The sequence below is a fragment of the Rhipicephalus microplus genome, chromosome X, assembly GCF_043290135.1.
Source record: "Rhipicephalus microplus isolate Deutch F79 chromosome X, USDA_Rmic, whole genome shotgun sequence".
Classification (NCBI taxonomy): Eukaryota; Metazoa; Arthropoda; class Arachnida; order Ixodida; family Ixodidae; genus Rhipicephalus; species Rhipicephalus microplus.
The window spans coordinates 66,957,503-66,978,021 of NC_134710.1; the positions used below are offsets into that span (position 1 = coordinate 66,957,503).

The 20,519-nt window shown below is 43.6% G+C and overlaps 1 protein-coding gene across 2 annotated transcripts in view; it reads left to right on the forward strand.

The window, feature by feature from the left end:
- The window catches only part of htt (huntingtin), a 255,626-nt gene that overhangs the window by 216,000 nt on the left and 19,107 nt on the right, over positions 1–20,519 (forward strand). The window contains exons 46-51 of one of the 2 annotated variants that reach the window (XM_037426940.2): positions 3,934–4,025; positions 10,733–10,887; positions 13,880–13,948; positions 14,012–14,081; positions 16,030–16,302; positions 20,055–20,210. In XM_037426940.2, the coding sequence (XP_037282837.2) occupies positions 3,934–4,025; positions 10,733–10,887; positions 13,880–13,948; positions 14,012–14,081; positions 16,030–16,302; positions 20,055–20,210 (815 nt within the window). Of the gene's footprint in view, positions 1–3,933; positions 4,026–10,732; positions 10,888–11,932; positions 12,419–13,879; positions 13,949–14,011; positions 14,082–16,029; positions 16,303–20,054; positions 20,211–20,519 lie in introns of those variants that run through there. The other variant, XM_075877044.1, reaches the window with a different exon arrangement.

The following is a 20,519-nucleotide window of genomic DNA, read 5'->3' on the forward strand; positions in this document are numbered from 1 at the left end:
TAGGCGGAGACGAGAGAAGTGTTAGGCGATTTGGGTATAGGGATAATTTTTCCGAATTTCCAGTCATCTGGAAGCGCGCGCTGTGACAGTGACTTCTGGAAAATGATGCACAAAAACTTCGAGCATCATTCAGCATACCTCATAAGAAACGCGTTAGGTGTGCTATCAATACCAGGCATCTTTTTGGGATCATTGTTTAGAAGCAGAGATAAGATTCCTTCTTCAGATATTGCACGGTCACTTATTGGTGGGGTATCATGAAACGTTTTTGAGCATGGCCTTCTCCCATTGTCATCAGTAAACACTGAACAAAAAAATGTGTTAAATGTCTGTGATAGTTTCTTTGTTAGTTATGATAGCCCCATTTACACATATATTATGAAAACGCTTCTTTGTTGCGGCAAAATGCTGCCAGAATTTTGCTGGGGATGACAGCAAGAAGTTTTCTGAAGTGACGTTATAGTACTGATTTTTTGCTTTCTTGATACTGTCTTTTAATTCTTTGCGCACGTTGCTGAGTTTATGCATGGTCGACGGAGTAGGATTCTGACGATGCTGTTGTCTTATCCTCTGTGCCTTTCGCCCCAAACGAACAACTGGCATAGTAATCCATGGTCTAACATTTTTTATTATTTTCACTTTTACTGGCGCAAAATCATGAAAGCACTGCAACCCAATGTTTTTGAAGAAACACCAAAGGTTGTTAATTGTACAAGTTCTACATTCAGAAAGTAAAGTGAATCGAGAAAAATGTAAGTCTAATGTGTCCAGTACTTCTACGTCTTTTGCGCGCGAGAATACAGACACCACGCGTTCTTCCCACTTGTCTTTTGGAACTTCATTAAGATTAACGCTCATGTAAACCAATTTGTTATCGGATATTTCATCAAGCACATTGGTGTCCGCCACATGACGCAGCATGCTGTTGCTAACAAAAAAAAAGATCCAGAGTTGTAGCAGTAGTATTCTGTACGTCAGTTGGTTGCTTAACTAGTTGAGTTAAATCATGAGAAAGGACTATATCGACTAAACGTTTTGCTGCATTTGAAGACGGTACAGGAAAATCAGTATCCCATATAACTGAAGGAACGTTGAGATCACCGCAAACTAATATATTATTAGAGCAACCGTGGACCATGCAAAGAAATTCATTGAGCTTATCAAAGAATGCTTCGTCTGGGCCTGGGGGGCGGTAAAAAGCGCCGACTATGAACTTAAGATTGCCTGTGTCTACTTTCACGATTACGCATTCAAGATTTGGTATATCGGCTAATCTTTCAACTTGTAAGGTTTCCCTAAATATGATTGCAACTCCGCCGCGTCGACTACTCCTATCTTTGCGATAAATGTGGTAACCCTGGGGCGTGATCTCATCATCACTAATGTCGGTGCGAAGCCAGGTTTCAGTAATTATCAAAAGATGAGGGTGATACGTTAACACAACACTGTCTAAATCATCGCTTGTTGCTAGAATACTACGGGTGTTAATATTTAGGCATCGGAAAAGTCCCCCATTCTTGTTGTTTCATTTGTTGTGAATTGCTCTGGTAAGCAGTCTGCTCGCAGAGACCATTCCACGCTGAACTTCATCTAATGTTAGCCATCGATTGTCAATCTTAATTTTGTCATGTACAAGTTTTACCTTTGTGCCCGATTTCCTAATATCTGAAGTGCTGTTCCATAGAAACTTCCTGACGTGCTGAGTGCTTGCAGAGAAATCCTCCAAGACTAAGATTCCCTTCCCTTTTTATTTGAAGCAACTTTTGAGAACGTTAACTTTTTTCCTGTGGTTGAAAAACTTCACGATCATTGGCCGATTTTTACCATGCTGCCTTCGCCCTAGCCTATGAATTCGCTGGACTGAGTTTACGTTCACGTCTAAAGCATGCCTGAACACATTGTTAACTACGCTATCCATGAGGTCGTCAGAGGCGTCATTCTTTTCCGGTATCCCGAACACAACAAGGTTGTTACGCCTCCTTCTGTCCTCTAAATCAACGAGCTTACTTTCTAAGTCTTGAACCGTATTTTCCAGGCTGTTAAGTTTATCGCTGAATCCACTAAATATCTCAGAAGTTTCCTCCACAGTTTTTAATTTCAGCTCGATAACATCAAGCCTTTTTTGGATGTTGTTTTGACCTTCAATCAACTGTGACAACAATTCCGCAGTGGAGGGTCCTGGATTGGATTAAACGTCCCCGCATAGCATTAGTAGGGACAAAAACACTTGCCTAATGTTACAATACAAGGTATACAAGCTACATGAGCACATCAGCTGGACGAAACAACGATTGCTAGTTTTAACAGATGATACTTCGTTACTAACCTGCACGTAGAAAAGAAGCGGCTTGAACATTGTGCTACAAGATGACCAGCCGACGTGCCCACTGAAGGAATCCGGGGAAGGGGGGCGTCTTTTAACCACTTGGATTGACGTTGATGGCGCTGGAAGCAGCGTTACCCAATCTTCGTCGATGATGGTTGACGCTTGCGCGAAAGTAGCATTACGTTCTTCGATGACAAAGTTGGTCGCATCTTGATATGTGCTGGCCATTGCTGTTGCACCGCACAGGAATATCTGCACATAGAAAAGAAGCGGCTCGAACATGGTGCTACAAGATGACCAGCCGACGTGCCCACTGCCCACATGCATGCATTCACTGTTTTCATTCGTCCTTGTTGGGCAAATACAAATACAGTCAAAACCCGCAATAACAAAATCGCCGGGGAAACCGAAAAATTTTGTTTTCGTGAGAATTTTGTTGCCACGAGTATGAGACATAAAAACAGTGATACGGCCAGCAGAACGAAAAAATGACCAAATGACGGAAGCAATCCAGGATGAGATTGTGTCGCCCCCTAATGGTGTCACTGCAAGGCTGCTTAACATGATGATGATATTGTTGCCATTCTTTTCTTTTTCCGTGATCGACGGAGAATCCGCTTCCGGCATCAAGCTTTTCTCAGGCGCCATTGTAACTTGATCTCGATTTCGCCACCAGTTCCAGTCTTCTCTTCGTCGTTTTGATTGATTCCAACTGTTGGTGTTGCTTCGGCCTGTTGAGCTCGTCCGAGGGCGCCATCTGCACTCCAGCATAATCATTTGCCATCGCCTGCTGCAGTGTGGCCAGGCATGTTGCCGGACACAAACCCCATCGCCGATCTAAGTTAACAAAAATGGCAGTACCCACGCTAGCGCGGCAAAAGCAGATGTGTACAAATTTTGAGTGCACATAACACGCATACGAGCATATTTTCGACAGCTAACCTTTGGCAGGAGGGTCAAATAAGGCCCGCACCGTGGTAGAAAATTCGTTATTGCGGGATCACTGTCCAAAAACATTTCGTTGCCGCGAGATACGTAATACTTGAGCTTCTATGAACGTTCGCCGGGGATCCGGAAATATTTCGTTGCCGCGGGGATTTCGTACTCGCGGGGTTTAATTATTGCGGGTTTCGACTGTAGGTAATAAAACAGTGAAAATAGTGGGAGGGGAGAAGAGGCCGCATATTCGAAACTTCACAGAAAAGGAAGGGGAGCGCTTGCTAGGGTAGGGGCACTTACTCGAAATTTTACTCATACTTGCAGTGTAAGCTTGTTCTGTAATCATTAGTTTGTTTGCACAATATAAGTATACTTCCTTGATATTTGCCACGTATGCCGTATTCATGCCAACACTCATACACTGGCAAAAGTTGCACTGTAAAATATATTCTCATTTAGTTTTGCTTTTTCTCACAACAATTGCTGTCATTAGTTTGGGTACATTTTGTGCATTTTTGTTGAAGTAGACAGTGTGTATTAGTATTGAAAATTGGGCAAGTTGGTAACGATTTATTGTTCAAGCGCTCGTCCGTGTCTTCCTATTTCTCTGTCTTCGTTTTTCGCGCTGTTTACTTTGAGCAAAGACAGTGTATACTTTTTTTTTACAGGTTGGATTTCACGACAACAGTTTGAAGAAACATGGATGGCACTCTTGGGTGTTCTCAATACATCTCCATCTGCCGAACAGGAGACTGCAGAGGTTCGAAATTTTATTTATTTAAACTTATGTGCGTTTTTCATAGAATAACCTTCGGGACAGAAAGCTCACCCTCCACTGTGTTTGTAGCTGCAGTAGTTAATCCGAAAAGCACATATTTATTTTACACACAGTATTCGTTTATCTGAAAGACTCTAATCACAAATATACCTTTCCTCCAGCAACGCTGAGAATTGATAGCAACGCTGTCAGCCCTCCTCGCAATTAGTGAAAGCTGTCATCGCTCTACTTTTGCAGGAGTTCCTGTAACTATACATAACCACCTTTATTTTAGGCTTTTCAACAATTTTTCAAAATAACAAGCTGTTACGATGAGATGATGTGGGATTATACACGTTTCCTGTATTTATGCCCTTTGCATGCGCCTGTGCCTGTGTCATAGGCGGCTTGTCCCGGCATTGTTACTTTTTCAATACTTAAGTAAAGCCAAGTCACCAAACTCGTCACTACACATATGCACAGCCGGGACAAGTAGCAGGACATGCCATTTCTAAGAAGAAGTGTTGGAAGCAAGAAAAGCTATGCTGGTCTAAAATCTTAGCAACCTGTAAACTGCGTAGTTGCTTGGGCACGCTGAAAAGTTGCTCAAGACGCACTGATTAGTATCAGATCATGATGTCACTCGAACGCAGCACCACTTTAGGGCATACAGTATAACCTCATTCTAACAGATCTGCTTACTACAGAATTTCGCATACTACATACCGATTAGTGTCATTATGCTGATCACCATATTTGTTCCATTGATAGAGCTTCGTTTACTACAGATTCTGGTACAATGGACATTCCGATATAAGTGACTGAAATTCAAGGCCAGCAAGGGGGCCAGGACTACTTTACAGTGGACTTTTCTTCCGCGGACGTCCTAAATTCAATAACTTCGAAAGCAAACTTTGGCATACATTCGGGACAGCAACGGCGCGCCACGGATATCGACATACCAATTTAGTAATGAAGGCCGCCGGTCTGCTGCCTGTTAATGATCAGTTATGCCCAACTAAGGCGACAAAAAAATCGGCATGCAGCGTGCTTGGTCTTGTGTTTGGAGCACTGACGCACGAAATTGCTAGTCGCTGCTCCGAGCATTCGCTGTGTACCGAGCTTGGCCGGGTGTCAGCCACGGATGCACAGAATGCCCATCCGTAGTTCTGAGGAGCCAGTGGGTGATGTAATTTGTCACTTTGGACGAAGCATATTATGGCTTCTTCACTTTTGCATGTCCGCTGATGGGATTATCGTGCTCGCAAAGATCAGAGCGAAGTTAGGACAAGCCACGACTTTGACCAGAACTCTCAGTTGCGATGTGCATGGCCGTGGGGCTCGATGTTTCAAAATACGTCATGTTCAATCGCGAGTAAAAGAGTTGTCTCGCAGAGGTCTTCATCCGAAAGTCTGAGTGTTGTTAAGCAGCGAATCCAATGAGACACTAGTGCAATGGGTCCGAGACGCGCATCTGTAGTGTTCGCTACAAGTTCCGCGCACTACCGTAAACTGATAACTGAACTTCCACTTGCAGTGGCCTTATCTACATCGTGTCTCGTGAACACAGAACTAAGTAGCGCGATCTTCGACGGTTGCACTGTTTAGGAGCTATGCTTTATTGAAAAACTATGTTTTTTGTGACTTCCGCAGTAATTCTCGTCACCTCGGCAGGGGCAAAAATATTTGCAGCACTTTTGCTAGTTTTCAGTGAAGATATTGTGGAATCGGATTTTTAAAAAAAAAAGGGGGGAGGCCACAGAAACTTAGTGTGATATTCAAAAAATCATTTTTTTTATTCCACCGTTCAGAGTAATATATCCATTTGACTTGTACAGTGAAACCTCGTTAGACCGTAGTTGGCCGGGAATGACGTTTTGGTACGCATTAAGCGATGTACGAATTAACCGTCAGTGCCAGTTTAGCGGCTACTTACCGGTCAGAAAAGAAGGCCACAATCCTCACAAACACGCGCGCGCACACACGCCGGCACGCCAGCTTTATTTATGGACAGGCAGCAAAAAAATCTGTGATCTTCACTTGCCGCCGTGGTGGCCTTGCCTCGACGACGGCATCTTCGAAGTCGGTGAGGCCGCGAGCCAGCCGGTCCATTAGGCCACGCTTCTCGGCGAAGGCTCGCATCACAGTCACAGCACGCGCAGCTTCGGATAACGAGGGGCCGTCGTCCACTTCGACATCGCCCTCCTCCTCACTTTCGCTTGAATCGGGACGAGGTGCGATGGCGGCAACAATGTCGCTGTCGGAAAAGTCCGGGGATGTAAGGACGTCTCCGTCCACATCTCGGAAAGTGCCGAAGTTGAACTTGTCGACTCCCTCTCCTTGCCGCTCGAGCACCTCAACAAGGAGGCTCTCGCAGTCTTCGGTGTCCTCACCATCCTCGTTATCCTCCATGTTCTCGTCGTTGCCTTCTTCTGGCATCTTGAATTGTGCTCGCGCGAAACAGTTCCGTATCGTTGCAGGCTGCACCTGCATCCATGAGTGTGCAAGCAGGTGTATAGCACCCAGGAGGTCTATACTGTACGTTTTGGCACTCTCCATGGCGATCAACATCCGCCGCAAAAGATTTTTGCGGTAAATCTGTTTGACAGAGCGGATGATGCCCTGATCGAGGGGCTGGGCGAGCGCTGTCGTGTTGGGCGGCAAAAACAACAGCTTAATAGCCGACAGGTTACCCACATCGACATGCGCCGACGCATTGTCAAGCACTATCAAAATGCTCCTTTTCTTGGCAGCAAAACGGCGGTCCAGCTGGCGCACGTACTCCTCGAACAGCTGGGCTGTCATCCAGGCTTTTTTGTTGTGCTTGTAAACAACACCGGATGGCAGCCGAGCGCCTTTGAAGCACCGCGGGTTTCCATACTTGCCAATGACCATCAGTGGCAGCTTCTCACTACCGGTCATATTTACGCCAAAAGCGACCGATATGCGATTTTTGGCGTGTTTCCCGCCGGTGCACGTCTCATTTTTAAATGCCAATGTCCTATTTGGAAGAAGGCAATAAAAAAGTGCCGACTCATCAAAATTAAAAATGTCGGCGGCATCGTAGGCTGTCAAGGCTTCCTGCAAAACGGTGTCCTGCCATTCAACAGCGCCTTCTTTGTCTGCTGCAGCAGCCTCACCACAAACAACCTTCCCCACGATGCCGTAGCGGGCTTTAAACCGCGACAACCAGCCGTTGCTGCAGGCAAAACCGGGGCAGTTCAGCTGATCTGCGAAAGTTAGGGCTTTTTCGGTCAGAAGGGGTCCGCTAACCGGCAGGTTCATGCTCCGCGCCTTCTTCAGCCAGAGAAGCAGGGCCTTTTCCACTTCGGGATAAGCTGAGTCTCTCATGCGGCACCTCTTCAAATCGCTGTCTGTGCCTCCCGTCAACTTTTCGCGAGCGTTCCAAATTCCGCATACAGTAGTCAGCGGCAAGTTCTTATCGCGGGCTACCGCAGATTTCTTGGCCCCATTTTCAATAGTGCGAATGATTTCAAGTTTTTCCTTTACGCTCAAGACGTGGTACTTCGGCATAGTAAGAAGTTTTAGTGTGCGAATTTAATCGCACCACTCGCGCACAACACAAGAATAAAAAAAACAACAAAAAAAAAAAAACACAACACGCCGCACAAGAACGTAAGTAACGCAACACCACCACACCGCCGCCACGACCAACACTGCGGGAAAGTGAGGACTAACGACCGAATAAAGAAACGAGCTCAGCCTGGCTCGACGCTGTGGAGCCGTTGAGAATACGTACTTGGCTTGGATTGAAAGCGACAGCGAATTTGCACCCCCTACCGGGACCAGCAATCGAGAATTCCTAGGTTACCAAAAACCGATCTTGAAGGCCATGCTCTTGCACAATGGGATCGGCAACAGACGTACGCGCAAAAAATACGTCATCGTGGCCATGTTGTGACGTCACTATCGCTGGTGGTTGTTGTCCGATCGCCACATGGAGTGTATCGACCGTCTGTGCGCACGAAATTTTGCCGATTTTCGGCCTGTGCATGGATAAAGAGAACGAAAATAGTACGTACTAACCGTACATAACACCACAAGCGACTACGGCTTAAGCGGTCAGCCAATACATGGGGTTCAATGGAGATAGGGCGGGGGATTCCTCGCTACTACGTATAAACCGCAGTTACATATTAAGCGGGTACGTATTAAAGAGGTTTGACTGTAATTCTCTCTGTTTATAACAGACCCATTCAGTGTTCATGTAAAAGTCTGTTGTAACAGTACAGTCGAGCCCGCTTATAACGAACCTCAGCCTGACGCGGCATCCATTTGCTGTATCCCGAAGTTTGTAGTAAATGAAACACAGCTTTTTAAAAAGTTGCGAGTGAAAAGATAAAATTTTTTGCCCGAAAAAGTCCGTGATGCACGTGTTTAGAAGAGCAGAAGCGATAAGGGCCGTCTCGAGTTTATTTCAAATGGCAGCATGCTGTTCGCCGAGGCCCGTGGCATAAGCTGCATGAAGCACTGGCTCCCAATTTTCATCGTTCTCGCAATCCGATTCCTCCAAGTCGCTCTTGCCGCGTACCTCATTCACAATGCCCTAATCCATGCACAGTTCTGCGGTGTCGGCATTATCATCGGCCGTAATAAAACCACCGCAGCAAATGTCCCACCCACTCTCCCAGGTTGCAGTCGACGACCAGCTGCAACTAATTGCCGCCGCAGTGGTCCTGTTCGGAAGCTTCAGGCTCGGCATAGGGCCTGATGTTGGCGAAATCGGCCTCGTGAAAAATGAAATATTCACCATCTCCACAGCTGAATACCGGGACACCCGAAGCGGCGAGTTGACTGCCAGGTGGTCAACGGCTATGAGCAAGCGCTCCGAAGCGTGGCACCTAACGCGCAGATTACACCCAAGCCAAGCAAGCGGTCACACTTACAACGTTTTGTTGAGCGACAGGAAAAATCACGCAAGGCCTCCTGTTTGCTATCATGACCACACGCACAGCGAGAGCAAGCAAGATGCACACACGCAACACACATGCCAGAATGCATGGTACAGCTCTGGGCCCGTTTCTAGTCAGAAAACAAAGCTTCTAAATTCGATTCTGCATGGATGGCGTCGCGGAGCGGTGGAGACAGGCGAAGAAGTTGTGTCAAGAGAGGAGAGCCGATTTGCCAGAGGAGGGCAAGGAGTTGCGATAGAGTTAAGAGAGGGGAAGATACGGTGGGAAGGCGACCTTGAAAACCAAAACACGGGGGAGACAAGTCGGGCAGCTTGCTTGAAAGGTCCGCGAAACGCGCAACTCGCGCGTAGAGTGCGCGCGCAGAGCTCTATGCACGGCCGCCTGGATCGGCGCGTGCGGCGGTTTAAAGAATCGGCAGCCGTGGTCAAAGAATCATTTTGTTGCGCCAGCGGGTTGGCGTGGTCTCACCGACTTCGATATTTCGCGATTCGTTTCGGGCAAATTAACAGCCATTTTTACCCTTCCGCACACGTGCGGAGGGCATGCTGAGCCGAATGTGAAGTGAGCTGCAACAGGTCCTAAACACGAAAGGAATCACGAATTATCAAAGCGGGTGGGGTAGCGTACGCGTGTACTTTAGAACGATACGATAATACAAAACGTAGACGATTGGATACAGACGATGTTGGCAAATGGTATGGTCACTACAGGCCGGTGACACCAGCGACAGTACCAGTGATCAAAAACAGAGGAGATGGTCGATCGGTCTTCGAAAGATCGGTGGCAGTGTGAAAACACGGGCTGCATCTGGCGATGCGGGGTGCTCAGAATAGCAGGGGTACAAAGGATGGAGGGGTGCGTAGTAACAAAAGGCGGTTGGGGCGAGCGGCAACTACTAGAGGGGCGCGGAGGCGAAGTCGGCGTTTAAAAATGGGCACCTCGCCGATGCCTGATCGGTGGTCGAAAGTGGTTTCCCGAGAAGTCAGCAGAGCGCAGACTCCGTTCGCTGTAACTGATTGGCGGCGCTCAAAAACGTTCGTTGTAAGTGCAATTTTGTGTCAATGAAACAGTGTATATTTTTATGGTCACGCGGATAATGTTTACTTTAAGCGAAAGTTCATTTTAAGTGGGGCCGTTATATGTTGGCTTGAGTGTACTTAAATTTTACCTACTCCTTTTACAACAGACCAAAACCGTCTTCGCTATGGAGGTCTGTTGTAATGAGGTTATATTGTACTACTAATGCATGTCTATCGGTATATTATTATGAATAATATTATTTAATATAAGGAAACAAACAAAAATACTAACAAAAAAATTGTTGACCGCACACAGAAATTAACGTTCACGTGGCTAGGTACACCGGGATTGTTCATGTTTTTGCCACCAGAGGCGCCGCAGGTCATTTTCGCGACTTTAAATGGAAAAGATTAAAATATAAATCTACCTTTCAGAAAAAAAATGAGTTGGTTTGAGTCAATGCAGCGAACACTCTTTCTATCTGTGGAGTCCTTTTGTCACTTATTATAGGCACCTTATTAATATCTCCTATAATTGAAGTGAGCATGCATTCATCTTGCAAACACATTTTTCTGTATGCTTTTGCACTCTAATTGGATACGGCTGACCTTGATTGCAGAGAGTACCTATCGTAAGTCACAAAGACTATTTCCTTTTGCTTAATTTTTTGTTGCTATTACTCACACCAAAGCGAGTTTGTTGTTATTTAGGCTTTTCTATTCATTGGTGATAGTTTTCTATTCATTGCCTTCACAGGATGAGCAAGAGCGAGTGGCCGTGCAGTGTCTCTCGGTACGCTGCATCACCAGCTTGCTGCTGCAGTCACTGCAGCTGCCTCAGCCAGGTAACCCTCACAGCAGCACCCTACTGCATCAACCACGGGATAAGCCCTTTGCCTTTGTTCACACACGGTAAGTTTGCTGTGCTTTCACAGTTGTTTTGGATGCATCCAAAATCAGCAAAGCATTTTGTACTCAGTAACTGCTGGCATAAATTCAATCACAGATAGGTTTAAAATTAATACAGTCGAACCCCACTACAACGAAACTTAATTAAGGGGTGTAGAAAAAATTTCATTGAAGCGAAACTTTCGTTGTAGTGAAATCAAAAAAATATAGCAGATCTGAACTAGCAAAACAAGGGAACATTTATTCTCAAAATTTGAAAAGTGTGCGCTGCTTTTTATTCTATCTTAACAGTGTCACGACACGATTCTCACCCATGCATAGTGAGGCCATAGTGAAAAGCACACTGAAACAATGACTACAACCGCTTTCGTGAACGAACCAAGCAGTTGCATTAACATTTTAACACCAGCAGCTGTCCGCCGTCAGAACGCCGAGATAGCAGCAGGGTATCGTAGAGCGGTGACTTTTGCCTTATTTCATGCCATTCTTATCATCCATCACTCGCGGCTAGCTGATTTTGTTGATAATGTGGACGAACAGCCACTCTGATTAGTTACCATCACATTGCTTTTGCCAGTGACAAAAGGCAGGGCAGTCTCATTGCCATCACTATCGAGCCATGGCGGTGCCCATGCTTGCTGAACAGCGGTGGTTTTTGGTGGTGCCAACGCGTGTTATAGGCTTCGTCGACGTATTTTCAGGTTTTGAAAATGCATCAAAATGTTAAACATTGGGTTTACTGTATAGCAATAAATATCTGAACCTGGAATCGCATCCTGAAAATTCGTTGAAGCGAGACGGCAGAAGAAACAATGTTCGTTGTGGCGACAATATTTATGCATTGACTCCTATGAGCTGCTGATGGGGAACCGTGAATTTTTCGTTGTAGCGAGAATTTCGTTGAAGTGGCGTTCGTTGTTGCGGGGTTCGATCGTAGAATATTCCCCTTTGTTTACGCAATCATTCGCATATAGTATAATAATATGTACCTAAATTAGGTGTGGAATTGTACATATGTGACAGCGTCATGCTTATAAACTGTTTACAGAGTGCATGCGCATAACACTGAGAAGCGGGCACAGGCTGCCACCCAGGCACCCGGAAAGAAGAAACTCTTGTGAGGCTTTCTACTTACAAGAACACAGGTTTTAATTTTTTATTTACAAGTTTAATAAACAAGATGTAGAGATGTGCCTTTTCATGAAACACAAGAGGGCCAGCAAATGCCAGATACCCCCTGTCCTTGCACGCACTTCTCTTGCAACGTTTCTGTACAATACGGACTGCGGGTCCCAGCGATGCCGATGCTCGTTCTCTGCAGCGCACACAGACATCTCTTGCGTTCCTGCAGAACGGGGACCGCATTTGAACGGTACGCCAATGAGCATCCTTTCCAGGCCATGTTCTTTTACTACTAGTTATAACAAGGCATTGTGTACTCTAGCAGTTTTGATTGGGTGTTATTTTTCTGCCTCCTTTTTTTTATTGTACAGACACATATTCACATTGTTGTGAACCACTACGCTGAAGTGTATAATGGCAATCGAATTCGGGTCATTGTTGTATTATTACTTCGTAAATAAATTTTAGGTACATATTTCTAGTTCATGTTTTAGTTACATATTTTTAGTCAGATCCTGCTACAACAAAGTCTACTACTATGAAATTTCCACCACAATGAATAATTTTGGATTCCCCATCAGCCATCCATAAAAAACAATGTAAAAAAATATCTCGTCACTATGAATACTCTTCCTGAATACTTTTTGATTCCCTGTCAGCCACAATTTTCAATTTCCCATCAGCCACATATGGAAAGCAATGTGAAAGATGTCGCGTCACGACAAATACTTTTCTTGGATACTTCCGGTTCAACGAATTTTTCGCGAGTACTACCACATAAGGAAAAAAAACTTTCCTAGGATTGCCGTGAAATTCTACTACCAACTCAGCCATTTTCCGTTCGCCCGGGACTTCTAGAGCGGTGGAGCCGCATCGCAACACCTGTGTCTTCGTCAAACACACGCTTTCTACCACTACATGCACATCCTGGTAAATTTTTTGCCATTGAGATGCACTGTGACAGACCGCTCAACCACCATCTTGCTGCCGGTGGGTATGGTACATGTGCGGGCCTGAGTTGAATCGTTAAAGAACTCTGCCGGATTTAACCGGCACATCCGACTGCAAACTGTGAGATAAAGAAAAATTGGTCGCGTATCTACATGCTTCGCTGCAAAAGTCGTCAAAATACTTATGTCTGGAGGCGCTGCGTGAGATATGGACATCATCTGGCAGTAATGTCGGGAAACAGGAACTTGTGCAGAACACAGGCGTACTGTTAGATGGTAGCACTACGTCGTTGGCAGAGCGCTTTTCCATGCATAGCGTCGGCGTAAGAAATGCGCACTTTTTCATGCATAGCGTCACGTCGTCAGCACAGCATAAGGAACACTAGGGTCTTGATAATTACGTATTTTTTTATTTTATTTTTCTCTTTTCTAGTAAAGGATGTGGCTGAGAAATCATTAGGCCCTGAGAACAGGTTAAAGATGTGTGTGCGGATCTGTGCAATGACCTGTGTATAATTTTTCTCTGTCATCTTTAGAATAGCCTTACACCACTGGCATTAGAAAAAAAATTTATGGCTTCCAGAACTTTGATTTGTGCTATTAACAGGGCAGACTGGTAATAACATTACAAAATGCTGATTTCATCACCATTGATAAGCATAATTTTGTTTCTCCTTTTAGCAGGCTCTACTAGTACTGCCTGCTAGCAGCCTTCAATGTTTTTCGCTCTGTTGTGATGTTTTAGCTCCCACAGACGTTGCAGTGGTGGTTGCAGCAGGGCACCAGATCAGGAGAACCAGCATTGCAAGCTACTAGAACAAAACTACCTGCCATCCTTGCACTTGATAGTGTGCTGCTTGAACATTATATAGGTACCAAATGAGCAGTTCAAGTAATTTTTTTGTGTTTACTGGCCTTTCCAGGTGTGGAAAGCGACTGCAGGCTGTTCGAACCCCAGTTCATGAAGCTCTTCTGAAGATGCTAAAATTGAAGTATGAACACCTCACTTTCTGTTAACAGTGCTGAGTTTCATCTATTCGTGTATCTTATTGCAGCACAAGCATGGCCTGGGGCCGTTCCAACATCGAGAAGATGTGCCGCCACACTGAATACTCACTCGGTCAGGTACGATGCAAAATTGCTTTGACAAATTGAAAAAGTGTTCTTATTCATCACTTTTAGCGAATAAGTCTAGAGTTATCCGAAGTTAAATTCTAATATTATGGACCTCGGATTCAGTACTTAGCTTCTCTGAAATTTAGGCTTAGCCATCCACTGTCAGTTTATTTTGCATGCCACCCTGTTTTGAAACCATCTCAGTGACTAGGAGATAGTGGTATTCTGCTGCAAACCACAAGCTCACAAGTTTGTTTCTGATTCATTGCATCCATACTTCATCGGCAACAGAGTGCTGTAATGCCCATTTGCCGGAAGTTTGGCAGTGTTTAACATCACATGACAAATATTAATCTAAAGTCATTAAATGTTTCTCATGGCCCATTTGTAGCTTTGATGGGACCAGATGCGTTAAGTTAATATGTTCTCCTGTTCATGTGTAATATATTCTCACTGTTCATTTTGTGACACTTTTAATATATCTCTGCTCGTTTGCAGAAACATCATTTTAATCACAGCAATTGTGTTGAAAATATTCGATTCACAATTATCAAGATTTATTCAGCCCTATTAACTTACGTGTTCTCGTTTCTGTAGTCTCCTAAAGGTATAGGATCCTGCCTGTTTTCATAATTTCTTTAATAAACTGCTCATCACAATATTTTATTTCATCAGATCATAAAGTTCTCGTAGATTATTTAATCACCATATACCAAGAGTTTCAAACTGACCTCAGCCAGCAAGCCGCAGTCACACAATTTGGTCCCGCAAAGGCCAGGGCAGTGAATTTTAGAATAGGTAGGGGGGGGGGGGGAGTTTGTCAGGAAGCTTTGCCATTTGAAAGAAAGCCTTTCCCACATCTTATATATGGGTGATTTCTGAAGGAGATTTGAGGCTGGTATTTCAACAACATATCGATACCTATCTCTAAAATGACTAAAATCTGCACGCCGATTCTGAAATATAGTTTTTGTTTCACAGTCATGCTTCAAGAGAGGGCGATCACATGGGGCGCTTCACGAGAACAATGCGTTAGACCCGTGGAGTTCACAAACATACCTGCTAAGAAAATTTTTTTATATGTCGGGTAAAAACAGTAATGTGCGAGACAGGGCCATAAGCCACAAAAAAAAAGGCATGTGGCACATGAGCAGTGTGTTTGAGACCCCTGCCATATACTGTTGATTGAACTGAATTCAATTCGTTGAATACAGTTGAAATCTATATTAATTTGATTCTGACAGAACAGAATTGTGTAATTATCTGGCAGGCACACTAAACAAGAGGCTGATTATTGTAAATCTTCAAATAGAATGTGCAGGCACAATTTATTATCCCAAAGTATAAAAATAAAATTAAACTATCATTACAGCTCCTAAGCAAAGTGGAAACCTTTGTGCATCCAATTTTTGTGCAAGCAGACAGTATATACATCTCCAATTTTGGCAATAAGAAAAATACGAAATTGCCATACTTTACTTTCACAGACAGAATAAAAAAAATTATTTGCCTCATATGCATTCGTATAACTTTCTGGGCACCAACTTATTACAGTCTTTGAGGAACCACCACACTTGCACATTAGGGCACTGAGCTGGTAATGGTTCTTTTTACAAATACATTCAAACCTCATTATAACAAAGTTTCAATCTTGCAAGAAAATAAGTTCGATATATTCAAAAATTCATTATAAAGGTTATTTCTGACACTGTACGAAATGCATGACCATTTTGTATTTATTTTGTTATAACCAATATTTTGTTATACATATTCGTGTTCATTATATTGAGGTTTGAGTGTATAACATACAATAAGTAAGAAATCTTTGCTTGTGTGATCACTTTTCTGAAGGGCAAGTTGCATGCTCAAAGAGATTTCAGTAAATTTAAAACATGTGTTCTCTCCTTTTCATGCTCACAATGTTGTTTCAAAAAGAAAACGTCTTCATTTCTGACAGGTTTCAGTTGAGTACATGTGTGTAGCAGTAGGCCTGGCAGAAGGGGCTGACATGACGAGCTCATCATCACCCTTGTCTTCATCCTCATCATCCTCATCAAGTCAGTACTCTCCACCTGGTGGTAGCGTCGGCTGTCTACGACGTGAAGCCAGCCTGGCTGCCGCAGGGCTAGACCTGCGTTCTTGCCTGCACTTTCTTCTTGACCTGTACACCCAGTGGCTGGGTCCGCCTGATGCCATAGGCCAGCCGCTTCTCACCGAGACCATTCGATCGGTGAGTGGGCACTGGTGTCCTGCAGTTGGTGGCTCAAATGATTGCCATTTTAAATATTCTTGCCTCTATAGTATCTGTTCTCTGCCTATCCATTTGTTTGGGGCCATTTTACTTATGTGTAATAGTAACATATCTATGAGATAGTGGGAAACGTCAAAAAGAATTGTAACAGTAAGCTATCTTAGGATGGCATTGCATCATGGTGCAGCACTGGATGCATTGTCCGATAATTATAAGTTGTAGGTTTTAGTTGTTTTATTTATTGCCCACTTTAATTTCTATCTATTTATGTCACAATAACTGTACTGCTGTTAAAAAACTGAGAATGATGTCTCTTTTAAATCGTGCATCTCACTCCACCAGCTGAGCTATGGTTGCTATTTCTCCATCCACATTATTGGGTATGTAAATGTACGTGCAGTTGTGGGAGTGCTAGCCAGTGCCACTCATAGCCTTGGCAACATATGTGAAACATTCCTTTTATCAGATTGCATTCATTTCATATGATCTTTACAAGCTCGCAGCTGATCAAAGCTCACAGCTGATCAATAAACTTGTGCATGCTACCCAAAGGCATCAAATCTACTGGAATGAGACCCTCATTATGAAGTGAACGAAAGAAAGGGAATAAACCGTGGGGCATGTTTTTTCGTAAGGCACAACTTAATGAAGCAAACAGATACAGTCAATGCTCACTGGAATGAACTCGAACGTTACCCAAGGAAATTGTTCAGTTTGCTGAAAGTTCACTAAACTAGATATTTGCTGGATTATTAAATAGCATTGGGTGCAGCTGACATCGAGTCAAAAGTGTGGAATGCAATGTATGGAATTGTTTACATCAATATATACAAAGTGCATAACGGTTACATTACTGCCTGTCTAATTTTTTTTTATCTATAATTTTCATTTGCACTAGTGGTTGTGATAGCAACCACTAGTGCAAATGATAGCAACCACTAGTGCAAATTATTATTGTGATAGCAATTATATGGACACTCGGCAGGTTTTTCCCATCACCACCATGTCCCCAGAAAGTGCAAATTGATAACATGCCCCATGCATTGTAACTTTTACGAGCACGTAAAAGCGGGCGAGCGCTGTCGGAAGCTGTGATCAAATCAGCCGGCCCACCTCTATCGTTTTGAGAGTGCATACGATAACATCCCCCTGAAAAAACGTGCGTGGTGTGAGGGGGGTAGTCCGAGTAGCAACACTGAACTTTGATTTTAAGGGCGCAATCGCTCAGACTCAGATCGAGCTGTGAGTCTGAGCCTGAGCGAGTTCAGGTGAATAATGTTTTGGTGAGTTTGAGTTCGAGTGATTCCGTCTGAAAATAATTTTTATGAGTGTGAGTCCGAGTGAGTCCGGCTTGGGAAAGTTTTCGTGAGTTCGATTCCGAGGGATTCCAATGCTCACGCTCAAAATATATTTCATGAGTGAGTCTGAGTGAGCTGCAAAAGTGCTGCCGACCTACACACACACACACATATATATATATATATATATGATGTGTTTGTGTGTATCTAGCTAGTGCACATTCGAGAGACTTTGCATGTGTACAACGTACCCACACAGCCTATACTTGGAGACCTGTTGGTTTTCTCTGGGAGCTTTTATGCTGTAAATAAATTAAAAATGGGTTCAAGCAGGCTTTCAAGAACAAAAACACTTTTATTGACTTACATATCAAGGCTAAGAAGCACATAACTCACAGTCTACAGGTGCACTTGTGAAAGTTTGTACGTAGTCAAGATTTCTGTGTCAACGCCCTTCCACCTTCAAGTGCGATGACTTAGGTGACAACAATCGGTTCTTTGTGAATTTATTAAATGATGTTATTAGCAAAAAACTGAGCTCACACATGTTTAATGCAATGTTATTCTAGTAATCGTAATATACGTACACATAGACAAGCACACGAGAAAAACCAATGTGTGCAGAGCATAGATCAAATGTAGGTGCACAAGCACAGACCACATGACGTCTTTAATCGGTAAATAGCAAGGAATATGCAAGCGACTGAAAAACTGGAAACACACCACGTATCGGCAGGGCTTATACTAAGGATGAGCAATACTAAATGCACAATAAGAACAGATAAATGTCCGATGAGTCGTAAAAAGCAGTTGTAACACGTGGCCTTATCTGTGGCGTGTGAATGAATAGTCCAAGAAGTGTGGGGTCGCTGCTTCTTGCTGTGGTAATCTCTACCAAAAACAGTGGTGGGCTCGTGTTGTGTTTCGGTGTTTCTTGTCGAAAATTCATCCTTTGTGGCTTCAAATGTTTCTGCTAACTAATGTTCGCACGGGCGCACTTGAAAAAGAATCTGCCCATTCTGCTGCTTGAAGACCGGCTCAACATACGATCGGCGTAACACAAACACCCTCCTTTTCCCTTGTTCCTTCCCTCACTGCGCACCGCTGGTCAAGCAAGTTTCGGGACAATAGGCACAATGCCATGCGTTTTGTCCTAACTCATCCAGAGGGGCGTGACGCATTCATTCAAAAAATCTGAGCAACTGCGATGCACTTCTTTTTAAGATCAGAAGTGTCGAGGCTGGCGCGTGAAAGTTTGCCTACATGATGATTGCTATAATGCCCTCGATCCTTATTTTTGTCTTAGTTCACATGTAATGACAATAATAATAATAATAATAATAATAATAATAATAATAATAAATGCGTTGTTTCTGAAATGCAATACATATATTGAATCAACCAATTGTTTTGCCTCAGGAGGCAAAATCATTTGGCATCTTGGGATCAAATGTGTGGGCCAAAATTTGAACGACTTTTATAGTAGCCTTTTTTAACAATTTTTACATGATCATCACCCAGGATTGTGCAGATCTATATAAATTTTCACTACATTCTAATTTTACTACAAATGATGCCCAAATGCACATATCCTTGGCATGTCTTTATATGGGCAGCCAGTCAACGTTCAAAACTTAATGTCCGGGCGGACATCCATCGAAGATTCGTTGTTACTTGGGGGAAAGTGCATTATTGAGCAACTCGGGGGAACACGCACAAAAAAAGGAGTTAATAAGAATGTCGAAAAACCAACTCATCTTGTGGCCCATATAACTCTTGCAGCAGTTGTAAAGCGCGATTTGAACAGTATTGATCTTAGGCAGAAGCCAAAATGAGCATGCGCGGCTGGCTTTAGAAGCTTTCCACATTATGAAAATAGATCATCTTTGTGTCACCGATACTTCTTTGTCCCTGCATTTATCTCAATTCCTTTTCTTGTCATTACGTATCAATGCACCCATATCATAACTGTTTCACTTGTTCAAAACTTTTGTTGCTTATGCATGTGCGGTAAGGCTGCCTTGGACTTACATATGCATTGAGAACCCAAGGAATAAAGCAGTTGATAGTCAACACTCGTGTGCGTCATGTCTCTTCTATGTGGATTGTGTTGTGTTGTTCTGCTGCTAATTTTAGTTAAACATTATGCAATAACTCTGTGTATCCCCTTCCACAAGTCACCTTTTTCTTACTGGAACAGCTGCACAAGTAGTTTAAAATATTTGTCTTCACCCTCATGTGTGGCCCTTCAGCATAATCACATATTTTTTGAAACCTTGAAAGGATAAGTCTGTGTATTTTTCTCTGAAGAAACTAGAAAAACTTACTTTTTTTCATGATACTCTACATGTTGTCTCACCCAGTTACGAGTTTTGTCTTGACATGCAGTAGCTGTTTATTACTTCTTGTTTACTTCTTGTTGGCTGCGATCAGGTGGTGATGTTGTCAGACATCTTCATGGAAAGCTCACAGTTCGACTGGATGCTGAGCCTGTTCATGGATATGTACCGCCATCACCCGAGTGAAGATGAAATCTTGGCCCAGTACCTAATCTTAGGCATAGCCAAAGCAGCAGCAGTTGTCAGCCTGGTAAGACTCCTACTTTTGTGTGAAGAAAATTCAGTATGTGCAATTACTCTAAAAATAAAAGAGACATCAGCACACTTGCTGCCACACAGTGCTTGCAGAAGTGGCAAGTCCCATTGTCAAATGTTGTGTGCAGTTTAATATCTCATAGCTTATTATTTCACATACAAAGATCCCCTTGAAGGGTGTCCCGAACCACACCTCAGGTTTGGTGAAACAATGAAACAACACATTCTTCAAATAGCATGCACAGCTGTGAAAAATTGAACCAGATATTGTAATTGTGTGTGCCATGTAGAGTTTACTAGCTGA